Source organism: Solea senegalensis, linkage group LG6, assembly GCF_019176455.1.
Source record: "Solea senegalensis isolate Sse05_10M linkage group LG6, IFAPA_SoseM_1, whole genome shotgun sequence".
Lineage (NCBI taxonomy): Eukaryota > Metazoa > Chordata > Actinopteri > Pleuronectiformes > Soleidae > Solea > Solea senegalensis.
Genome location: NC_058026.1, coordinates 24343393 through 24368263, shown reverse-complemented (window position 1 = coordinate 24368263; position 24871 = coordinate 24343393). Strand labels below are relative to the sequence as shown.

At 40.2% G+C, this 24871-nt stretch overlaps 2 protein-coding genes across 5 annotated transcripts; both read left to right on the top strand.

The window, feature by feature from the left end:
- The first annotated feature begins 950 nt into the window (after positions 1-950).
- smad1 (SMAD family member 1) lies at positions 951-15391 on the top strand. Of its 4 annotated transcripts, none has more exons than XM_044028895.1 (7): positions 951-969; positions 7088-7638; positions 10235-10498; positions 10590-10715; positions 12151-12372; positions 12599-12855; positions 13808-15391. In XM_044028895.1, exons 2-7 carry the CDS (start codon positions 7239-7241, stop codon positions 13949-13951), a joined length of 1413 nt encoding a protein of 470 aa, XP_043884830.1. In that variant the 5' UTR covers positions 951-969; positions 7088-7238; the 3' UTR covers positions 13952-15391. The 4 variants fall into 4 exon arrangements, with proteins under 4 accessions (XP_043884830.1, XP_043884827.1, XP_043884829.1 ...); XM_044028892.1 differs by lacking the exon at positions 951-969 and adding an exon at positions 998-1033; XM_044028894.1 differs by lacking the exon at positions 951-969 and adding an exon at positions 6582-6955.
- Positions 15392-17052: 1661 nt separating this feature from the next.
- mmaa (metabolism of cobalamin associated A) lies at positions 17053-24636 on the top strand. The gene is made up of 7 exons (XM_044027411.1): positions 17053-17120; positions 18422-18812; positions 19179-19301; positions 19452-19622; positions 20621-20706; positions 22080-22229; positions 23717-24636. Exons 2-7 carry the CDS (start codon positions 18443-18445, stop codon positions 24005-24007), a joined length of 1191 nt encoding a protein of 396 aa, XP_043883346.1. The 5' UTR covers positions 17053-17120; positions 18422-18442; the 3' UTR covers positions 24008-24636.
- The last annotated feature ends 235 nt before the right edge of the window (positions 24637-24871 follow it).

The window sequence follows — 24871 nt, the reverse complement described above, 5'->3', positions numbered from 1 at the left end:
TCCATTGGGAAGTTGAAAAGTTAATAGATTGATAAAAAGTGTGAATAAGTGCAATGGACACACATTCAGCGTTTGGAAATCACATGACTGAAACATCCCTATCACTTACAGATACAAATGACAGAGTGAGTGGACCGATGAGCAACATTCCTCAACTTGGTATATCAAGCAAATATTACAGCAATAATAAATGAGAAGCTGCAATAAAACACAACCTCTCTTTTAAAGTCATAATGTCGTTGTGCCTTTTTCTCCTTCTATGGTGAGCCAAGTTTAAAATGTTGCACCATCTACTGCTTGTTTTGGTGAACTAACTCCCAATCTCTATGTATATATATACTGCATATATATACATATATTTATACAGTTAAAATTTGCAAATTTGCATTTCAAGACGCTGGGTTGCATGTTTTAAAGGAGAAGAGCGGTTGCAAATATCAAGACAGCTGAATAAAGAATTAATATCTCTAAGAAGTAATAGGTTATACCTTTAAATGACAGTTGCATGCGATTAGAGCTGTTAGTAATGTGATTATGTGAAATGGTGAAGTACCAACTGCCTTAATGTGCAGCAGTTAAACTACACCGATGGAAAATCCAAACAGTAGTTCCACATGTTTGCATATATACAGTAGATGCTCTGAGGTGAACACACTCGCCTCTACTTTCTCTCCCCAAACGAGCACATTTTCACCTCACTACACCGCGGCAAGTTTGCGGCAACACATTGGGACTTTGCAGACAGAACACGGACATTGTTTCACAGTTATATAAGACATTTCCACACGGTGCGTGAAGGTTTTAGATGTTAGAGGAGCAGGTCTTGTTATTGTCAGTGCTGCATCCCGCGGCGTGATACGAGCGCTCAGCGGAGGGTGATGCGGATCCGCGACTCACTGACGCCAGGCCGAGCAGACAGAAGACACAGGCAGGAGAGCACACAGACGCTCACACACTAGGAGAGAGAGAGTGAGTGAGTGAGTGAGGAAGAGAGAGTGTGTGAGAGAGAGAGAGGGCTGCGGTGAAATAAAAGGTACCGTAAACTTTTTTCTTCTTAACTTGCTAAATGAAAAGTTTCCTTATCTCAGTGTGCTTGACACTGTTTTGAAAGAAAGTAGACCCTCACTCCTCAGCGTATCGCCCTGTAAGCAAACTTTTTCTCTTCCTTTTACTCAGTAAGTGTCAAGACAGTAGTTGCAGATGTATTCACATTTGCATGAACATTAACCGTTGGTACTTTATCAATGAGCTATTTTAACTATTGCATGCTCACTTACTGCACACTGTAACTTCCAGTAGGAAGGCTGTATTATTTGTATATACAGCAGTGATTGTCCTTTCACCATTTGAAAGCATGCAACAACACAGACACTAGTATGTGTTGAGTCTGTGTCGACCTCAGCATGGAATACACGTTATTCTGCTGCTATTGAACACATGGTGTAAGGGCATCAAGATGCAGCGTTCATGTACGACTTCTCTCTGTTAAACAAAGGCGAAAATGCTCATCTTATTTTCCTATTGCCCATAATAATGTCTGCATATAGCTTGATTTGTATGTCCAGCTATGCAACAAATAAGACACCTTGAATTGAAACTGTAGATTGTTTGTATTTACATGGTTAAAACTGTCTTAAACACTGTTGATGGTCAATCCTTTCTGCTCCATATTATATAAACTATTGGTGCAGTTGTGAACACATGGTTGAGGGCTTTCTGGTTTACTAAGCTTCATGAATTTGATAGATAAGTGGACTTTTGGTGACTTATACTTGGTAATATCCCCACTTACACACTTGATAATGTCTTAATGCCACTAAATAAAGTAGGTTACACATCCACACATGTTTCTATGTTGTAATTTCCCTGAAAGTGCTGTCTTTCGCCTGATGTGCATCAGGCGACGTGTGTCTCGTGTAGTTATTGCATTGTGTTTATGAATCTGTGTGTCTGTCTAAGTGTTTATGTGAGAGGGGAAGAGTAAGCGAGAGACACACAGCAACTAAGGCTAGATCTCCTGACGTTATTGAAGATGACATATCAGATTACTCAAAGGACAGGAATTTGTCCTTGTCCGTGATTTACTTGCAATTGTTTTATCGTCCTGCGTTCTCAAGGTATGCAGCTTTAAAGTCTGCTTAAACATACTGATGTGAAAACAAAAGCTGTTTGATAAATTGAAATATGTAATCCCCTTTAAGACATAGTAAAATAAAATAAAAATGTTGCTCAAGTATATACAAGGCATAGCATACTTACTACTATCTATCGAGTTATCTGTGATCATCAGATAAAAAGCTTCTCAACTACAAGGTGTAAATATAGGTTAACAGCATTCCTGTGTCCTGGGAGTCAGTCACAACAGTAGGGAACTATGTCAAAACCCTCCGATGTGTCTGTGCAGTAAGGACAACATAGCCTGCCATGTGTCTCTGTGAGGTGTCCACCCTAACACAACACTAACCCAACACTGAGTGCCAAGCATGGTTGAGATAGCTGCTTGAAACCCCATGTGTTTGCTAGTTATGTTTACAGTCAATGTGGACTAGTGTGTCTGGGACATAAAGAATTTGATCCCACTTCAGCCCCTGGAAGTCTGGACTATACCAACCACAGTATTTCTAGAGTTTTATGTGTCATATACAAAGAGATGTGATGGTTCTTTTTTCTCATCGCTTACTAAATATTTCAGTAGGAACTTGACTTGGTTAGAGCTATATATAAATCTGTATTTGTAAAAAAAAAAAAATGTTTTCTCAGTTTCTCAGGCCTTTTAGGTCGATGCCATGACACGTCTGACTGTGACTTCTTCAAGCTTTGCTGTTACCAGATTCTTTGGCAACATTTCAGTATAATTTTAATGAGTGTCTAATACAATAATATAGTATTGTTAATATATAATATAGCTCATTATTTGACACAACTGAAGAAGGCAATATCACCAAAATACATGTAATATCACCAGATCAGCAGAGGCATACAACCCTGATGCTGTTACTTTGCCAGATGAATGATTTAATAAATAAAATCTCATCATTACATACTTAGTTACACAGTTTTCCAATGCATAATGTGGTGATTTTAAAAATTATTTAAAAAGATATTTAATATATATTTAGTTGTAACACAAACACAGGAAATCTAAACATTCAAGAAACTGCTAGAGACTGCCTGCAGTTTTAATTTCAGATAATACTGAGCTCTTATTTATAACTTCTTAAGTCAGTTTTATGGCTGCTTCTCTAGCAATACGTTAATGACTCACACACCCATGACTTGTACAGTATATATGAAATATTACTGAGTGTATTGCCTCCTTGTAGTGTCACTATTTACTCGGTAATGACCCTTGAATGCACTTACTCCAGAAGTGCTCAGTGAAGAGACTAGAGTGTTCACAGTCCCTCTCTCCAAAACACCCACTCTGTCTTAGATCTCGGGCTTTCTCTTCCGCCCTTTCTCTCTCTGCACCCTCATTTCTTCTTTCTCGTTCTCTGTCTCTTTATCTATCACTCTCTGTCTTCCTGCACTCCTCCGTTTATAGTTAGCGACTCCATTGAGCGGAGGCTAATGGAGGCCCAATCCAGGACCCCGCTGATAAATAATGTAGCTTCTTTATAATGCCCCATCCCCAGGGAGGGTCCAGAGAGCATCATTACTGCCTCCTCATCCTACACAGCCCAGGCCTAAATTGATTAACAGACACTGGAGCGGTGCAAAATGATCCAAGGAGCTAGTGTAGTGGCTAACAGCTTGCACCAGGTGGGTCAAAGCCTCTGCCTGTCAGTGTCGTACAATCCCACTCTGTGCTCCCATTAGCCTCAGTCCCTGACCAATGGGCCATAACAAGCTACCGCTAACACAATAGAGAGGATAGCTCGGGCTCAGCTGTAGGGAATGGCAGAGTTTTTATGGCGCTCTTGGTTAAATGAAGGCTGTATTACTGTGGACTGACTCTTTTAGACACAGGTGAGTAGGATCAAGAATGGGAATTAGCTAAATCTGCAGAGAAAATTAACCAATAAATTGTTTAAATAGTTTGCATTTAAATAAGTTGAAACCAGTAATTGATAATAACCAACAGAATTCGGTTTTAAATTTGGTTTATGGCCTATAAACCTGACAAAATAACATAATGTCACACAAAATTAATAAATGGAATAGTACTTTCTTTATGTCATTGATCATCAGTGAAAATGATATCTACTTCCAACCCTGATGACTGTTTGGAGGTGATGTTTTGATTGAAAGAAAAACCTGTGTAGGTGAAATTAAATACTGAAGATGTCATCTTTCTCTCAGAGTTATAAAAAAAGCTTCATCCATTCAAACCACTAAAATATATATATATAAATTAAATGTAGCTGAATAAATTTGTTCAATTAGATCTGAGATGTATCACTCAAGAATGAGAGGGGCCTCCACGAAGTGAACACCAATTCCATTCAAAGTGCCATTTTTCAGCTAAATGCCACTAAAAACACCCTAGACTATACATCAGCAGTACAAAAACACATCAAACCCTTAAAATGAGTATGAGGATAAAGCACCAGTGAGCTTTTACAGACTGTCAGGTTTAGAAGTATCTAAGAGATATGGTCTCCAGCTGCAGCAGAATGACAGAATGACAGTCCCGCTCCAAATGCTGGAGTACAGCACATTCTGGATTCTTACATCTGAAATGGATTAAAGCTTGTCTTTGTGCAGCCAGGCCTGAACTTGTGCTGATGGTGCTGGCTGTCACTGGGAGGCCAGCAAAGCAGCAGTGGATCAAAACCAATTCTTCTGTGTTGAACCTGGTGCAAACATTATGTTGCCATTTTCGTCCTCTGAACTGATTCTTTGTCATTATCGCTTTTGTTCATTTGTAAAGATGTGTTGTTGTTGTTGTTGGGTTGGCTTCAGTTAAGATGCCACAGTGTTGAAAATTTCCCATCAGCTTAAAACTTTATATAATTCGTTATAATTCCGATTCCATAAGACATTTGTCGAGTGTTCGTTTTGATGAAATTTGGCTGAGGGCAGAGACACTACAGTTGCTTCCACCTCCTTCAGACACCAGATTTTCTAGAATAAAAATAATAATAATAGTAACAAATATGTATATTTGTCAATAAACTCTCTAAGATTAGTACTTTTGTTTGTTTGTTTGTTTTTAAATCTACTTCACTACTTCTACTACTACTGGCAAAAGAATGAGCTAACGGGGCTTTATATATAAAAAACAAAAATCTAAGTTGCCCTTTGGGCAAGCTCTAAATTGTTGCTCTCATACCCTGCCTTAAAAGGACACACACAATAGTTTGTGTCGGACATCTCAAGCAACATAACAGATCCACCTACTCCTATGACTTAACAGCTATGATGTTTCTGGTCCACTCTCCTCCGCTTTTGTAAACTGAAAGAGAGGTCAGAGATGGTCAGCTAAAGAAAGTACCATTTTCTGTCTCAGCCCACACCTTTGAAAACCCCTGGAGATTGCTGCAAGAGAATCAAGTGATGTCAAAACAGATGACAGACATGAGGACAAAACTACACAGCCCATTTCCTGTCTGTCCAATAGTGGAGAAGAGCAGGGTGTGATATTATTGTAGGGTATTGTGAAACAAGAGACACACACGGGTTGACACACCTGAATACCAGCTGAACCTTCCCTGATGTATAAGAGTTATGTTCAGTCATTTTAGTTCAGCACCTCGCATGATGAGACAATATGATTAGGTAGGGTATCAAAGGTTACAGCTTTCCAGTCGTTGTGGTTGGCTGTTGTAAGTGCCCAGAGCCTCCACAGTACACACTCACATCGTAAACAGCACCTGTCCTCATCAAACTCCCTGCCTGTTTGTCAGTCTGACGTAGCTGACAAATACAGTTGCTGACAAAGATAGAAATTGCTCTTCATCCCATAATCTGAAGGGCCGAGAATAACTACGGAACAGTCTTAAAGATGTATTTGTTCCTGCTCATAGGAAATCCAATATACTGCAGGCTTTACTGTCAGAGAGTGATGCATCCTCAGCCGTGAGTCATTACAGATGGAAGGTGGTGGACATCTGATAAGAGGTTTATTTGATTTTGGGATTGTAGCTGGACATTTGCATGCAGCCGTATCGCAAACATAACAATGCTCTGACTCCCTAATTGTGTTCAGGCAAACTTTTTTTTTTATGACTGGGTGGAACAGGGAGGGCTCAATGTGCTCTTGTTTTCCCTTTTAAATGGTAGAATGTGTGCACCTCCTGGCTACTGAATTGCTCCTGTGGGACGTAAGTGAATGGGCACATTTATCCTGGACTCCACGTGCACTTCCCTTTTATTGTCCCACACATAACCAGATTTTTGCACATCACCAGTGTTTGTTGCTTTCGAGAACATTTTCTCCTTCCCCTGAAATCTGAATGACTTTTCTCTCATTAACTACAATTGAGCAGTTGAATATAGCATGTTACGTCATAGGTATCAGTTTGATTGACTGTTTCAAAGACATGAAATAATCTGCAAATGAATAATAATTATGATTTCATGTAGACTTTATTTGACTTTATTTGTCAAATAAAGTTCCTGCTGTATTCTGTAGCTTTTTCTTCTTCTAGGCAAATTTATTACTTGATTATTTGAGAATAGAATCATGTGATTGATCGATAATGAAAATTGAGCTGCTTTGTAACTATGTAACTCTGTAACTACTAAACTGAGGAAATGAACTGTGACAGATTTAACCCTCCAATGACTGAATCACACGTTAAACCTGCAGGTTACCCAGGACTAATTCTTTTGGGAAGTCCTTTGCTGTAAATGACTTTAGGGAGTAGTTGTAATGTGACAAGCCACACAGGAAGCCATCTGCAGAAGTTCTAGCTGAAACTGATTCATAGGAGGGTGTCTGTTTTTCCCAGAACCCATGACTGACCTGGCTCTAGGAGCTACAACTGACATCATCACTGCCTCGCCAAAGGTTTGTCTGGTGAGACATCAGTGCGAGTGATATCAAGGTTATTAGTAGTTGCAGGAACGTAACAAGAGAAAGGATGCCGACAGAGTTGTGTTTGAAATCTTTACTGACCGAACCTTTCTCTCCTTTTTTTAGTAAGTGGCCTTCAAGAGGACCTGATCTGACGTCTTGGGAGCTGGGGATCTTCTGAAAAAGCTTTCTGTCTGCTGAGATTGGATTGTCCCCCATCACTGCTCACACTTCCTTTTGGACAGAAGGGAGGGGGGAGGAGGGCGGCTTGTCCATCATGAACGTCACCTCACTCTTCTCCTTCACTGGCCCAGCGGTCAAACAGCTGCTGGGTTGGAAGCAAGGCGATGAGGAAGAGAAATGGGCAGAGAAGGCTGTAGAAGCTTTGGTTAAGAAACTGAAAAAGAAGAAAGGAGCCATGGAGGACCTGGAGAGGGCCCTCAGCTGCCCAGGTCAGCCAAGTAACTGTGTTACAATCCCCCGTTCTCTGGACGGGAGGCTGCAGGTGTCCCACAGGAAAGGTCTTCCACACGTCATTTATTGTCGGGTGTGGCGCTGGCCAGACCTGCAGTCCCATCATGAGCTGAAGGCCCTGGAGTGCTGCGAGTACCCCTTTGGTTCCAAACAGAAGGATGTGTGTATCAACCCCTACCACTACAAACGAGTCGACAGTCCAGGTGCGTTCCAATACGGTTCTTAAGAAACTGCATTAAACCATAGACAAATTGAGTCATTTGATTCAGTATCCGGAGAGATGCAGAATCAGTACATCCATGGAAAAACATTTGCAAACATAGTAACATGTAACTTAAGTTAAATATAACTTACATAACGATGGTGATGCATACTAATTATTCTGAAATTATCATTCCGTGTCGCTCATCTTCCTGTGTGCTAGGTTCATATGTGAGACCTGACTCAGAAACAGGCTTTGTGAAAAACCCGTTTATTAACAATGACATGAAGGAAACTGCTCCAGATACTGTGATGATGTTTTACAATCGCTATCAGAGAGTATGTTTTTTTAAGATTAGAAGAACTAGTTAAAACCAAGATTCACAACATCTTTGGTAACCTTATTGTTTTAATGTTCAATCAGACACTAATGTTCATACATTCAGAAATTATAACACAGTTTACAAGAAAATCTGTGCCCTGTCTGTATTTATTTAACACATTTACAAGGTTTGGGTCAGTTTAAAAAGTTCCACTCACGAGTGATGAGACTGTTCCACTCTGGCTGCGCACACTGTGTATCAGCTTCACTTGTTTCTTGTATGCATGACATTTCAGGTCATACTGTCATCAGTTACATTCTACTTCATTTGGTTTGATTTTGAATGTTAAATAAACTGTTAGATTACATTCAGGCTGATTTGAGCTGTTTGTCCACATCAAATTGCTGCTGAAATTTCTTTAACAAACACTGTGATTTTAGCACTAACTTCTGAAACTCTGAAAAACACACTCAGGAGAAGACATAAACTATATAGAGGGAATTTTACTTGACTTTGTGTTGTAATAATCTGTATTAACATGTAACAAAGTAAAATGAAAAGGCAACTGAAAATCTTGTACAAACTGTAATCACCAAATAGTCAAATTAAGAAGGTGAAAAGAGAAAATGATACTGACCCAGTCGTCCTTATTGCTCTGGGCAGAGCTTTGACTGCAAAGCAAGAGAAGGCAAATCAAACACTATTTGGCTTCTTACTAAAAACAGAGTGAGGGTCAGCTGACAAGATAGAAACAGCTGTGTGCAGGGTGTTAAGAGTGTACAAGACGCGCGTGTGTGGTGTGTGTGCAGCAGGAAATTCCATCTGGGGAGAATGAGGGCTTTGTTTTGGGCCCCTTCTTTTTTTTTTACATGCACCAGTTTCTAAAATGAGAATACACACACACACACACACACACACACACACACACACAGTATGTACTCTCTCAGGATGGCTATAACAGGAAGGTAGCCACCCACACACAATGGGAGGAAAGAGTTGCTGCCTGCCTCACACACTTTTTGTTTTAGCAGCGGGTGGAAGACGGGGGATAAGGTGATTCAACCCAAGAGCACCTGTCTGTCCACACTACCCCACCTCCCCTTCCCTTCTTCCCGAACAGCCCCCGCCTTCACACAGGCATCCTGTCAATCTCCCCTCACTAAACACCTCAGCTGTCCCCCTTCTCCACATATAACCTTTGAAATAAACTGATGCACTGGTCCAGTTCAGCACACATGGTCTACCTGCACAAACACTGACAGCAGCACAGGCCTTGTCTGAAATTTCAGCACCAGCTTTATTTATCTGCACAAGTATTTATAGGCACAAGTGGAGCGTATCTCTGTGGTTTGTATGTACTGCACCTGAATAGCCCTTACATCAGCCACAATACTCGCCTTAAGTAATGAATTAGCTTCAAAATGTCTTTTCTGAACAAAAACCAGAGAGTCTGGGCCAAATACTGCTGGCGCAGGACTACAGGCTGAGAGCTGACATTTGAAATATGCAGGGACATCTGTGCTCAGAATGCTGAGTCATGAAAAGTGCCAGAAGGAAATTTATTTATTATATTGGACTCAATAAACCTGATTCGCACTGAATTAATGTGTAAAGGTTTTGAATGTTTTCTGATTGTATTCATACATGATAATAATGCAGAAATAAAAATGCTCAAAGCTTTTGTATGACAGTATAAGAGTCATAGGGTTTCTCTTCACGTTTGGACAGCCTGCAAAAAGGTGGCAGTGGAATGCTGCATCGCATCATCTGCCATTGCTCTCTCCTCACGTCCTCCTGTCTCCTCTCAAAACTCCATCAGATCTACAGTTCTATCTCTACTCGACTCAATTCTACTGGGTTTGGTATCGGACACGTGGTTTTCCATTACTTCATAGTAAGGCTGTAAGAATATGCCGTGACGTCTGTACAGTTCGGCATTGGTCGGTTTGATTCTTGTTCGGACGTCGCGCTCATGACTCTTCCAGTGACAACACTCTCTGCCAATCAGTGGCCGGCAGTCTGTTGAAGCCACATTTTAGTATCAGCTCAGCTTGCTTGGAACCTCACCACAGCAGCTACCATAAAAAATAAAATAATAAGATTAAAATTGCTGGAAGGAAGCTTTTCAACACATTTAAAGAAGATAAAAGTGTTTCAGAATCAAATTACAACAATTACCATGATTGCTAAGTTGAAGCTGCCTACATACAGGAAAGCTTACTGGCTTGCTGACATATTGCTAATGCACCTGTTTTTTGTCCCTCTTTCTTCTCAGTTCTGCCACCTGTGTTGGTACCGAGGAACAGTGAGTTCAACGCCAAGCATACGATGCTGCCTCGCTTCCGCAACCCTCTACAACAGAACGAGCCGCACATGCCTCAGAATGCCACCTTTCCAGAGTCCTTTTCTCAGGCCAACACAATGCCTTTTCCGCATTCACCCGGCAACAGCTACCCAAACTCGCCCGGCAGTGGCAGCAACACCACCTTCCCTCATTCACCATCGAGTTCTGAACCTGGCAGTCCATTCCAGATGCCAGGTGAGCTGCAACAATTCATCTCCTGCTCACTTATATTTCTTTTCCTCTGTGTTGAACACCCAGCAGCTAATTTATCCTTTTCTTCATGCAGAGACTCCCCCTCCTGCCTACATACCCTCAGAGGAGCCAATGACTCAGGATTGTCCCCAGCCAATGGACACCAACCTCATGGCTCCACCCTTGACTCTAGAGACTAACAACCGGGCAGGCAACCATGGTAGTTTCTCTCTCTCTGTCTCACTCTGTCAGACACATTTGCTCACACACACACACACACACACACACTTCCATCCTCATGTTCACACATCACACATATGAAGCTGTCTGCACCTGCTTGTCTTGATCTGCAGGTGCAAACTTTTCTGGGAAATACTGATAGAAAAAAGAAAGAGTTTAGTGGGGTTTTTATTTCATATCCTGTCAAGTGGAACTTGGACAGAGTGTGGAAAAGGATCTGCTAATTTACAGTGAGGCTTTGTCTGTGGGTGCGAGCCCAGGGGAAGCTCAAAGACTCAGCATATTAAGCCAGGCCTCAGAGCAGCCAGCGCTTATGTCACCTCTGCTGGTGGTAAGGACTTGAAACTCGTTAACGATTAAGAGTCGCTAATTAGCTCCAACTTTCAAATCTAAGATGCGGTGCAATAATTGCTGCCATCTTGCCTCTGTGGTTTTACCTTTATTGCACTAGACAGAAACATCAGAGTACTACACTCATGAATTAGTAATAGACCACGCGATGCACATGTATCACGGCGCATACAGTTAAAAGAAGATCCCCTTGTTTGTGTGATGGAGGCTGTGATTTCACAAAGTTAATTGCTGTTGGAAAATGGCTTCATATTCAGAAACAAAACTAGGTGTAATAGGAAAATGTTTGAAGAAACAAAAAGTTTGAAGACAAAAGAAGCAATTGATAAGAATCTGCAGTTTCTATTTATCTACCAAACTTAAGTCTGAACTTCTTGTTTTCCACATCTGACCCTTACACACATGTACTGTTTTTTTGTCATTCTATGCACCAGAGATTCAGCGCACTCATGGTGACAACAGTAGCGGGAAGAGCTGTTGAAGTGTTTGCTGGAAGTTGTGAGCATGGGGGAGGTTTTTTTTTTAAGTTCTTTTCCACAAGCTGCATCCTGTACAGGGGAGTGGGTCTAGATCATGGTCCAGCTCTGGGAAGAGGATAGACAAAACACACCTGCTATTCAGTACCGAGCCACAGAGGAAGTTTGGGAGAAGTATGCGCTTAGATAAACATGATTTATTCCTCTCTACGAGAGGGTGAGGCCAGCTGGCACGGGCTCATCCAGAGATACCAGGCTCAGCAAACATGGCCCGTCCCCTCGTATTGACTGCTCAATAAAGGCTGGCATGCAGACCACAGAGAGTCTGCATGCTTTAGGATGCATTTGCATTGATTTTGGCTCGCGTAAATGTACACAAATGTTTATTCAAATTATTGTTATTGTTGAGAAATAACCGTGCTGGTGAGTAAGATTTACAGCCAAGCCTCTTCAGGCATGAGTGGGTCCCGGTAGCTTGTCTGCACACGAGTCTGCACAGAGGAGTACATTAAATATGTCTGCATCTGTCTCTGCACGTACTGTGTACTCCGTTCATTCTTGTGACCTGTTAATGTGTTTCCTGTGCAGATGTTCAGCCGGTGGCCTATGAGGAACCCAAGCACTGGTGCTCTATTGTTTACTACGAGCTCAACAATCGCGTCGGCGAGGCGTTCCAGGCTTCCTCCACCAGTGTACTTGTCGATGGCTTCACAGATCCCTCCAACAACTGCAACCGATTCTGTCTCGGCTTGCTCTCTAACGTCAACCGCAACTCCACCATTGAGAACACCCGGCGGCACATCGGCAAAGGTGCAGTATGCAAAGTCCATCGATGACTACAATGCACTGACTGTTAGCAGACGAGACTAAATCAATTAATGTTGTCAATAGGGGTTGGGATCTAGAGGAGAACTGAACAATAACAAATTGAGTGGACATTTTAGTGAATCGATTTGTAGGAGGACCACAGTGACGATTTGGGGCCTTTGATTTTACAAACGTCACAACGCCTCGCTCCTCTCCTGCTTCCTCTCAGGTGTCCATCTGTATTATGTCGGTGGGGAGGTGTACGCAGAATGTCTGAGTGACAGCAGTATCTTCGTCCAGAGTCGTAACTGTAATTACCACCACAGCTTCCATCCAACAACTGTGTGTAAGATTCCCAGTGGCTGCAGCCTCAAGATTTTCAACAACCAGGAGTTTGCTGAGCTGCTGGCACAGTCTGTCAACCACGGCTTTGAGGCTGTTTATGAGCTCACAAAGATGTGCACCATTCGAATGAGCTTCGTTAAGGTGAGTTCATGTTCATCTTAGTGTAGATTTACATCTCTTTCATAATACAAGAAGCAGCACTGGTTAGTTGCATCCTATGAACCTAACTCTTTATAAAATATCTAACATGCTTGAGTGTAGTGAGCTGTTAAAGTTGAAACACAAACATACAGATTTTGGGCATAATATTCCCAGAGCTGGACCAATTAAGAACATGTCAATGTTTGGTTAAATAGTTCAGTTTTCTTGTCCAAAGGATACATAACATAAATGTACAGCAGTATGTTGTTTTAATCCAGTGTAAAACCTTAGGAACTGGGCTCGTAACTGAAAGGTTGCTGGTTTAATCCCAGGGTGGGTCATAGGCTGGGGCACCCAATCCCCCATTTCTCCCTGGGTGCAGATAAGTGCTTCCCACTGCTCCTGCGCCTGGCTTGTGTGTTCACTTCTGGTGTGTAAGGATGGGTTAAATGCAGAGGACAAATTCACTCTCACTAATGGTTGTGCAAAAAAGCTAATTCTTCTATTCTAAAGGGAAAAGCCAAAAGGAGAAGACTACATTAAGTTGCCCCTGCTAATAACAAAATAAATACAATCAGGCCAAGTAGAAAGTCATGTGTTTTTGTTTCTTTAGCTGTGTCCACTCAGTGTTCATTGAACTTGTGCTGTAAGAAAATAGAATAAAATGCTGGGCTAAAATGAATAAACCCACTCAAAACAGGACACAGCACAAATATGAGCCTTCACTTAACTTGCTTCAAATCAGATAACACTGATAAACAGAACTTCCAATGCTGTCTGACATAAATTGCCACTGGTACTTTGTTCTGCTTATTGGGCTGATAGGAATATCACATTTTAGTGGGAAAAAATAAATCTAAAAAACATGTTATATTGTTTTGTTTTTTTTATTCCAAGATGAGAACATCTCCACCCTCATTCATGTGCTTCCTTGTGTTTCTGCATGTTCCAGGGCTGGGGAGCAGAGTACCACCGCCAGGATGTGACCAGCACCCCCTGCTGGATTGAGATTCACCTGCACGGTCCCCTGCAGTGGTTGGATAAGGTGCTAACCCAGATGGGCTCCCCCCACAACCCCATATCTTCTGTCTCCTAGGCTTCAGTGTCCTCAGCCCCGTGGCTGTCCACACCCCAGCATTTTGGTCAACGTAGCAAGAAGAGGGGCTAGCTGGTCCCAGACTGGTTTGTGGTTCAGTCGATAACTGATAACTAAAGTTTAGACTAAATCACAGGCCGGCCTGGGACCTCTAGGGATAGATGGGTTTTACTTGGGTTGGTTTGTTCTCTACTTGAAGGATGTCTGAATTGGGCACATTTACAGACTGGGAGAGGAGTAGGTAAAGTGAGCGTGATGCAACTGGAAGATACTTGATCTTTGTGACCAACTGTAATAATTAGACCATCACACTCATCATGATGCAAGTATCCTCCCTGATCTTGCACCCACACGTCTCTTTTTCATGGTTCTATTATTCTGACTCATAACTAGCTTAAATCTAAATATTCCCTTGAAAATCCGGATATACGTGTGTAGTTATAATATAATTATGGGACATTCCAGGTCACCGAAATTGCAGTTGGCTGTTGTTTGCCGTCTGACTGCAGTGAGGTTGGCAGGAAATGTTTTTAGAACATGTATAAAGTTAGCAGGGACTTGGAGGATGACCATTATAAAAAATTATCACCAGACACAAAAATGTTTTTGTTCTTTTTAAGTTAATAAATTAAAACAGTGTGAAGTCATAGAAAATGAAATCCCATGTCACAAATCTTGAAAAACAGTAGGAGGGCAAGGGAGTCTTGTGAGTGTAGCATGGGGTTTAGTGTGGGGCATGGCACTAAAGGGGCATTTCAGAAACAAGTCTAATCTTGAATGTTGCTCATCTTGTGTTAAACTTGTGTTTCAAGTGAATTTTAAGGGAAAAAAAAGAATAGTGTTTAGATTATATTCACTATTAGAGTATGTGCTGTGCAGTCTGGTTTTGCAAAGCATAGTTTGGTTAATGTAGTGTTTCACATTTAAGACTGGTAGCTGAACATCACACGAAGCAGAGGCAAATACAAGTGCAGTTTACAGTGGTTTGTCCCTTGCTGTATGCACTGCAGCAAACATGGAGTCACATCAAGGACATTAATATGTCATTGACTGTGCTTCACTCTCTTATTACATTGACTGAGCAAAACTTGTGAAATGACTGTTATGGGAAAATGTTGAGCACTCAAATTTGAATTGTTGACTGACAAGAGGGTATCAGTCACTGTTGTCCCAGTATGAACCCTTTTTTTTTACATATAAAATGCAGATTTTGCCATTCAGTTCTTTTATGCTTTCAGCAATCCTCTTTGCTATTCAACTGTTATACTCTTTACATTCTTTTTGTATTTTTGAATATGTTTTCTGTTGTTTTTTTGTCTGCACTTTTGATTTTTTTTTTCTCCTTGTTTTTGCTCAGTAAAGCTCCCAGAAAAGCAGTTTTATTCCATGAATATCAAGCCTCTACTGGAAGAATCAATAAATTAGTTTCATTATTTGCAACATGCCTTGTTTCTTTTATGAACACTGTTTGAGGACGTGTGTGTCTGTCTGTGTGTATACGTGTGGTTGTGTGATGTCCCCGTCTCTTGGATTACAGGCCACCCATGTATTGTCAGAAACTTAAAAAAAAAAAAAAATCAACCGTGTGTGCATACATGGAAGCAGACCTTCAATTGGTGAAGCAAAACTATGACAAGTGAATCTGAACGGTACTGATGTTAAACATAACTGCAATTTCCTGTGTCAGGAAAGTGTCATAGAAATCATAAAATCATGTGTTGTCTTTCTTGTGACATTAGTGGAACATTCAGTGCAATGTTTCATGAAGTTCCCCTGAAAATCACTGAGTAGAGAGAGAGGAAGTGTGTGTGTGTGTGTGTTAGCGAGTTTCATTTGACTGAACATGACGTGGGTGGTGTGGTTGCATGGTGGTTAGCACTGCTGCCTCCCAAGAGTTTGCATGTTTCTCCTAAATTCCTCCGTCAAGCACGTCAGGTGGTGAAGACTCTGAATGACTCAAAGTGTTCATCTTTCCTTTCCTGCGTGTCCAAGATCTCTGTCGTACCGAAGATTCATCCAAACTGCTCGGTTCATAGCAGGGTAGCTTCCGCTCAGATAAACACGATGGACAAAACTAAACGTCTTTGGAGTTTTGATGCTGAAGTAACAATGAAGAGAGAGTAAAAAACACTCAATAAATTAGCAGGAATAACATACACAATAAAACAGTAAGGAAAACCAATATAATAAGTCAATAAAATCAGTAAATTAAGAGCAGAAATGTGATCCAAATAAATCCACTTGGTTTATGGTATAGTCCAACCACACAGATAAATAAATTATTTCTAAACTACAACTTTTATGCACAGTTGTGTGCCCAGTTTTTTCTATTTATTTTTGGGATTTAGAACTTCTCAGCTGTATGACAGGTTTGCCCACTTTTTTTCCCCCCAAAACATGTATTTTATTTGTCCAAAGGCTTTACAACTTTAATTCCTCTTTAACCATAATCCTAGTTTTTGCTCAACACATAGACAATGTTAAGACAATGGCACTGGCATGTTTTCCTGCTTTCTGCCCCACCCATATCTCAAATGTCTATGAGTTATTAAAACGCCATAAAAGAAAGCTATTTCCTCTCATAACCTCTCATATGTGTTTCCACAGGAAGACTCAAAATGTAGTACAGCCATTATTTCACAAAAAAATAAATAAAAGAAAGAACATTTTTATTGTTTGTATAGTTTAGTATAGTTTGCAGGACCATGAATCATCTCACAGCCTCTCAGATTTGTCTGGTGACCCTCACTAGTGAAATTTGCAATTTATTTGTTTTTATTAAAGGGGAAATTAAATCAGTGTCATTGTCCATTTTAAACTTTATTATCAAGTGTTGCATGAGAAAAAAAATGTGGTTTTAGGTGTGATCTAAAAAGTTAGCATCTGCTGCCCTCTGCTGGTTATTTCTATTTTCTACCATCTGTAGATTTTAATTTGACCATATTCACTCTTACAATTCATAGTTTTTTATGAATACATTTTTACACACGATAATGAATGTTACTTACTTACATATTTTAATAAACACTTTACGTTAATTCATGACAGGACGGAAACATTTGTTGGGGGGCTGGCCCGTACGTCACCGGAAACGGAAGAAAGTGAATGAAACAACCGGTGATAGCCATGGTTAGTACCCGCGGGGACGCTGTTGCCCTGCTAATGCGAGGTCAGTGCAATTTCTTCAATTGGTGTAAATTGTTCATTGTCTATATCTTTGACAGCTTCTTATATACTTTCACAGAGCGTTAGACCAGCGGCCAGTGGACGTTAATGGTTTATACTCGTGTTGTATACTCTTTAATTCAAGTTTAGTCTGTTTGTTCCTCAGTCAATGTTACAGCTGGCACAGCAGTAATGACCAGTATGTAGAGGTAACTTGGTTCAGGTGTTGTCATTATTTACGCATTATTTACGCATTGTTGGATGTCAACAGGCCGTAGGGCTGAGAATCGCCAGAGACACCACGATACCACAATGATCACGATATTTAAGTCACGATACGATATTGCAAAACACTGAGTATCTGCGAAATCACATGCAACAGTTCCACTGAGAGTGAGCATTTTTAATGCTAACACACAAACTGTTTATATGTAACATCAATTGAAAAATTACATGCTAAAAAATGTATACTATACTATACTGTGTGTGTCTCTCTGTATGATTATATGTGTGTATATATATACATGTATGTATGTATGTATATATAGACAGACAGACAGACGACTTTATTGATCCCTTTGGGAGGTTCCCTCGGGGAAATTAACAGCTCCAACATCAGCACACAGCACTGTTAGGATTAGAGTCACACTTTTCAGGAGACTGGAAAGAGAAACACCCCAGTTACCAAACACCATAAAATATAGAATAGAATAAAATAAGCTAAAAATAAAGATACAATAAAAATAAAAATCTAAGAGAATATAAAAATACAAACATAAATGACCCATGCTATATATATATATATATGTATGTATGTATACATACATACACACAACACATATATATATATACATACATACATACATACATACATACACATATACATATATACACACACATATATATATACATACATACATACATACACATATACATATATACATACATACACATATACATATATACACACACATATATATATACATACATACATACATACATATACACATATATACATATATATATGCACATACATACACACAACACATATATATATATATATATATATATATATACATACATACATACATACATATACAAACTGCTGAGCATCCTGGACAATGCCAGCCACCCTCTGCACACTGTCATCAGCAGCCAGAGGAGCTGTGTGTGTATATATATATATACATACATACATACACACATCCATATACATATATACCACTAAATCCTTCTTTTCAAGTTATTTATGCTGTTGTTTATTTTGAACTTTAAACACTGAACCTATCATCTCCTTTTTCCTAGATCCCCCACATTTACTATAAAATGGGACATTTTGGCCTCTCCCTCCTCCTCTCCACCAGGACATGCTATCTCCACCGAAGGGTCTTCACATGTTCCCACCCCTTCTACCAAAGTACCATCCCAGTCCACAGCTGCCAGCATAGCAGGCGTGTGAGCACAGATCTCTGCCAGCACATACAGGACTTAAGTGGCCCCGAGCAGAGACTTGTGAATAAACTATATGAAGGACTGATTGGAGGACAGAGGGCATCTCTGGCCGAGTCCATCACCCTGGTAGAGACGCAGCATCCCAGGAAGAAAGAGCTGGCACAGGTGCTGCTGCAGAAGGTGTTGGCCTTCAGGGCGGAGCAGGAGAGATGTAACGGAGGGAAGCCTGTGGCCTTTAGAGTAGGTGTGTGGACTCTATTTCTGTATTCAACCGCTCATCTCAGTTTCTCTTACAAACAAATGATGTACCTTTGATCCTATTGATTTGTCTCTTGTCTAAATGATTAACTTTTTCATTATATGGAGTCTTTTGCACAGCTGCCATTGTGTCATGTTTTAGCAGGAAAATCACATTTTTTACCAATAACAATAAATACCCTGTTGGAGCATGAGTAACTAACACATATTTATGTATGTTTCTCTCTCCTCATTGTATTTTATAAAGCATTAGTTTTTACTTGAAAGCATACACAGCTTAACACTTTCTCAGTCTTATATATAGAATAAAAAACAGGTCATGATAACAGGCCTTTCTGTGGTGGTTTCTCAGGGCTCTCTGGTCCTCCTGGCGCAGGGAAGTCATCCTTCATCGAGGTGGTGGGGAAGATGTTGACTGGACGTGGACATAAAGTATCAGTGCTGGCTGTGGACCCGTCGTCCTGCACTACAGGAGGTAGCATCTGAAACACAATTCATACACATGTGACAAAGTGTATCATGAATTTAAAAAAGATTTGATTATTTTAATAGTTTAATCCCAACATCCCCGCACCAAAAATGTTTAATATGAGCTATAAACTTAATTCAGTGCCTTCTGTTGCAGGGTCTCTGATGGGTGATAAGACTCGTATGACTGAACTCTCCAGAGACTTGAATGCTTTCATCCGACCGTCACCGACCTCTGGAACACTGGGCGGAGTCACAAGAACAACCAATGAGGCCATTGTGCTGTGTGAGGGGGCAGGATATGACATTGTCCTTGTAGAGACTGTAGGTAAGACACTCGTTTTCATGAGTTTCTCCTTCGATAAAATGTACTTAGAAAGCTAGAAATAGTTGTGTATTTTTGGACATAGTCTTCCTGCAAACTGTTTCACCAGTTTTCATCATGGAAACTGGTTATTCTTTTTTTTATTTTTCTGACGTTTGTCGTACCTGGTAGTAAATAAGATGAGATAAGATAATCCTTAGTTAGTTCTACATTGTTACAGCATCAAGGACAGTAAAGGTAAAAAAAAAATACATATAACATGCATTTTCACATCTACGAATGTGCAATATAGCAGACATTGACTCTTTAGCTTTTAAAATAGATCAGATCTCACTGCAAACAAACACATTATCTTATTGAAACATCATGAGAAATAAATCAATGTATAAGAAACACTGAGAAATGAGGAAGTATTTTTAATAATGAAAGTGTAGCAGGCCTGAGTGAGTTTGAGTTGAAAAACTTGCTCAGGATGCATCAGTGTTAACTCCGTGTAAAGAATATAGTCATGTTTTTCTTATGTTTTCTTAGGTGCATTTACACTTGTACTGTAGAAACGTCATAAACTTGTCTCTGTTCAACCTATTTCAGTCCATTTATGTGGCAAAATAGAATATTTTTGGAAATGAGAAAATACAGCATATGATCGAAGGCACATTTTTAAAGGAATAATATGATTAAATATTGATTGCACTTGTTAAATTTTAGTGTTGGCCATTAATAAGCAAGTGTGACACTGGTCTCCTCCTCCTCACACGTAGAGCCTGGAATATATTCACTGCAAAAATGACTGCATACACTCATTCCTTCAAGTATTTTTTCTCATGCCCATACACGGTGTTGTGAAATGATCAAATTAATGACATAATCAATGATGGCTCATCGTTTAGATTTAATAGGAGAATTTGACTGACCCACTACATTCTCAGATTAAACATAAAAGTCTGCATCACCTTTTTGTGTGAGTGCTCGTCATTAAATGTTGTTGCCTTTGTTTCCAGGTGTTGGCCAGTCAGAGTTTGCAGTGGCCGACATGGTTGATATGTTTGTATTGCTGATTCCACCAGCAGGGGGCGATGAACTCCAGGTCAGTTAACAACATGCACAACATATTGATTTGTCTCTTGTCTGAAAGATTAACTTTTTCATTATATGGAGTCTTTTGCACAGCTGCCATTTTGTCATGTTTTAGCAGGAAAATCAACAATAAATACCGTGTTGGAGCATGAGTAACTTCCACATATTTATGTAGGATGACGCGCCAGCGTTGCTCCTGTTTCTCCCTCGTCAGCAGCTCCCTGACATGGTTCATCAGTTCAAACATCTATGGCCAATATATCTAGCATTTATATACCCTAAGCACATCACAGTTATCTATATTTGGTTTTTGGTCATTAAAAACATTCTGTTTTGAATAGCTCACCACATGATGTGCAGAGTGGGGGCCAGTTTCATTGTTGTATTTTATGAAGCATTACTTTTTACATACACACACATATTTTCTTACAGCCCACTAAAGTGATGTTTTTCGTGTTTCGTGATAATATGAATATGAGCGATTGATTATACTGCACATTCTTACTTCCATGGGTACTTTACTTTGAGTTTTTGTCAAATGAAACATGTTGACAAACTATATGGTAATCAATTTCTTACTTAGTCGAATTAATCACTTAATTAGCCTGAGCAATTAGGATTAATATTATGGTGATTATGGCCATTAAGCAGCTCAAGTGGCATTTGTTTTAATTAGTGTAATTATATCTTACACAAAACACATTGCCATTGAAACATAAAACCCTAAATTAGACTGGAAGTAGAATATTTCAAACATCCTGCACAAGTGCCACGTAATGATGTGACAGAACTGAGGTACAATATTACATGTCAGTCAGAAAGAGCGCAAACAACACTGACCATGACTGTAGCTGTCATTCACCACGTGGATATAAAACCTTCATCAACAGACAAAGAGCAGAGTTTAGAGAAGCAATCGTTTTTATCAGGACAAATAGAAAAAGGCTGTGAGATTGTATTGTTTTCTTTTTGTAAACCTGCAGCCAGAGAATATTTCTCAGCAAACTGGCCACCCAGACATATGATTTATTTACACCTAGACATCAGTTGTATTTATATGCAGACATTGGTTTTATTTACATCGAGACATCAGTTTTATTTACATCTAGACATCAGTTGTATTTATATGCAGACATTGGTTTTATTTATATCTAGACATCAGTTTTATTTACATCTAGACATCAGTTGTATTTATAATTTTGTCATACTTGTGTACAATGTTTGCATCAGTGTTCTGTAAGAGGTAATCCTCTTGTATGGCTCTCACTGAGGTTTTTTCCATTGTTTTTTTTTTTACCTGTTGACAGCTTTTCTGTACAGATTGTAAAGCCCGTTGAGGCAAAAATAATATTGATTTGGTTTGATGGCAAAATTTCTGTTCAGGGTATCAAAAGAGGCATCATTGAGAGAGCCGACTTAGTGGTGGTGACAAAGTCGGATGGAGACCTGGTGGTGCCGGCCCGGAGGATCCAGGCTGAGTATACCAGTGCGCTCAAACTGCTCAGGAGACAGTCCAAGTCCTGGAATCCCAAGGTGTGTGCATGTGGTCTTGTCTGCGTGTTAACAGCAGTAAAGCCCAGAATGATTAGCCTTTTTAAAAAAAAAGGAAAGATAACTGGCACGTGTTCAACACTGAACCCACTGGGCAGCTACAGCTGCCGTGTCAACCCAACAAGCTCACACACCGAGAGGTCAGCTGACCCGAGAATAAGGGGTGTGGGGTAATGTTGGTGATGTCACGGCATCACTGTTTCAGTACCGCAGTGTCTCGCTACCCCACCCCCCCCCACCCCAAATGTTCCAGCAGCTCACCCGCCTGCTCGCCTGGCCTTGTCCGTTTTGTTTTCCTAGCCTAGTGCAGCAGCTGCCCACTGAGCGAGCTGCCAGGCAACATCCCTGACTTACTCCCACCCTTCCTCGCGCTAAACGTCCACCCATGACTCCGGTTGCTCTGAATACTCAGATGCTGTGTCATGAATTTACTCATTTTCAGCCATACTCGTATATAAAAGCTGCTCTTATTGCCTCCTTGACTATCTATTCTCACCGCTGACGTCAGACTATTTACTTGTGGAGACATGGATACCGAATGTCATAATTACTGCATTAGTTTCTTTTTTTCTAGATAATGTAAGTACCTTAAATTACAGTAAGACTCATGTCTTTAAACTATGACAAAGCCAAACAAACATCAGCTCCTGTTTTTGCTTTGTACTCCTATCCAATCTTTGTAAAATAATCAAACTAATTGTGTTTTTAGGGCATTACCTGATGTGGAACATGTAATTTTATTACACTTAAACAGTCTGGAAGAGACTGTAGGGAATCAGTGAGGATTATTTTATAGTTGCACTTTTGTCTCCTTCTTCAAACTCCTATTCTCCTTTTAATGAAGTGATTACCGCAGGCTTTGTGTGAGCAGAGTAGTGGTTTCCAAATGCATGTTTGATTGCCCTCACGTTTTAGAGTTACTCTAAATCTGATGCAGTTTCTCTTCTTCTTCTTCTTCTTCTGCCTGCTTTCACTTTGAATGTTGCCCTGGATTTCATCATATGTTCTTGAAACTGTAAAAGGCTTTAAAAAAAAAAACCCCACACACATAAATGACCTTTATCCTCAAGTTGCCTCTGTAAACAAGGTGTAATGGGGAGATGAAAACACACAGAAAACCGACATGGCAGCTTTTTATAGAATAGAGCTGCATCCAAATAAATCCTGAAAAAAAACCCAGCTAATAGGATGGAAAAAGCACAGACTATGCTGACTGTTAAATTTTAACACACTTTTAACAATGCCTTTTTTCAAACGTTTTAGGGTTTTGATTAAAAATAGATGCATGACCAAAAAAGCATGGTTATGTAAATAAAACAATATTTTTTGTATTATTTGGTTATGGCGATCCTCTTTCATGCTGAATATTGTTAAAACTAAAACAGGTTGCTGTTCCTCTGGTCTCATCCTCTGAATTACTGCTGGTAAAAAGAGACATTAAATTCAAACCCCCCCAACTCCCTCCTCAGGTGGTGCGCGCCTCCTCTCACACTGATGAGGGCATCTCAGAGGTCTGGGCCAAGGTGGAGTTATACCGGGACTTCATGCTCGCCAGTGGAGAGTTGCAGGGCCGAAGAAGAGCCCAGCAGAAGGTTTGGATGTGGAGTCTGATCCAGGACAATCTCCTCTGCCATTTCCAAAATCATCCCAGTGTCAGAGACGCTCTTCCCCACCTGGAGGAGAGGGTCACCAAAGGGGCCATCTCTCCAGGTCTAGCTGCTGACCTGCTTCTGCAAAGCTTCTCATCGTCATCTTCATAGTAAACTGCAGGACTGGATGGATGTGTCATGGTTCATCAAGGCAAAAAAAAAAGGAACAGAATAAGATTAGGTGACCTTGATCCTGTGGTTTGCACAAAAAAATAAGAAGCAGCTTTGCTCTTTTTAATCTCAATTTTAAATTCATAATACCTGAGGCAGAAGTCAAGCCCAGACAGACTGTTTCAACTCACTTTAATCCAAAATCAGGAGAGGCCTGGCTGAGCATACACTTCTTATGTCTCACCTTCGTCTTGAAGACATTAACATTTGGAGAGTGGAAGGACAATTCCATTAGTGAGGGAAAGATGCCTCGGAGATCTTTGCTGCCGTCGTCTTTTTTTTTCCCTAATGTAAAGAAGTAACTCTGAATTGCTTCTTGGACAAGAGCTCTAGCCTTCGTGAGCGGTTATAATCAAATGTGCAGGGGATTGATGCAGTCATGTTGTTGTACTTGAAGAAATTGAAATAAATGTTTGACTGTTAAGTAATTGATAATCTTACCCACATTGATGGACATGTTTTATAACCTCAGAGGAAAAAGAAACGATTAGAAGTGGGAAATGTGCACTGACTTGTTTCCCTTGTTGAGCTGCTGTGGACATTAATAACACATTCTCTCTGAAACTTCACTTTTGAGATGACGTCTTATTCACATTCATTGAAAGACTGACATGAGTGATTAAGTGAGTAGCACAGTTGGCTCGGTCTTGTCTTTCTTCTTTTGTTTCCTCTACTGAACATAGTTACTTTGAAGAATATTAGTCATGACATTTATCAAAGTTGTAGGTACATGTCCTCTGCACTGTGAAGCTGAAATATCAGTGCCTGGATTCCCCTGAATTCAGGTAAACCACACTTTAACAC

Coding starts and splice junctions, on each gene's coding strand:
- smad1 (XM_044028895.1), top strand. CDS start 7,239: ATGAACGTCACCTCACTCTTCTCCTTCACTGGCCCAGCGGTCAAACAG. Junction 10,716..12,150: donor CAACCGGGCAGGCAACCATG/GTAGTTTCTCTC, acceptor TTTCCTGTGCAG/ATGTTCAGCCGGTGGCCTAT. Junction 12,373..12,598: donor CCGGCGGCACATCGGCAAAG/GTGCAGTATGCA, acceptor GCTTCCTCTCAG/GTGTCCATCTGTATTATGTC.
- mmaa (XM_044027411.1), top strand. CDS start 18,443: ATGGGACATTTTGGCCTCTCCCTCCTCCTCTCCACCAGGACATGCTAT. Junction 18,813..19,178: donor GCCTGTGGCCTTTAGAGTAG/GTGTGTGGACTC, acceptor GTGGTTTCTCAG/GGCTCTCTGGTCCTCCTGGC. Junction 20,707..22,079: donor CAGGGGGCGATGAACTCCAG/GTCAGTTAACAA, acceptor ATTTCTGTTCAG/GGTATCAAAAGAGGCATCAT.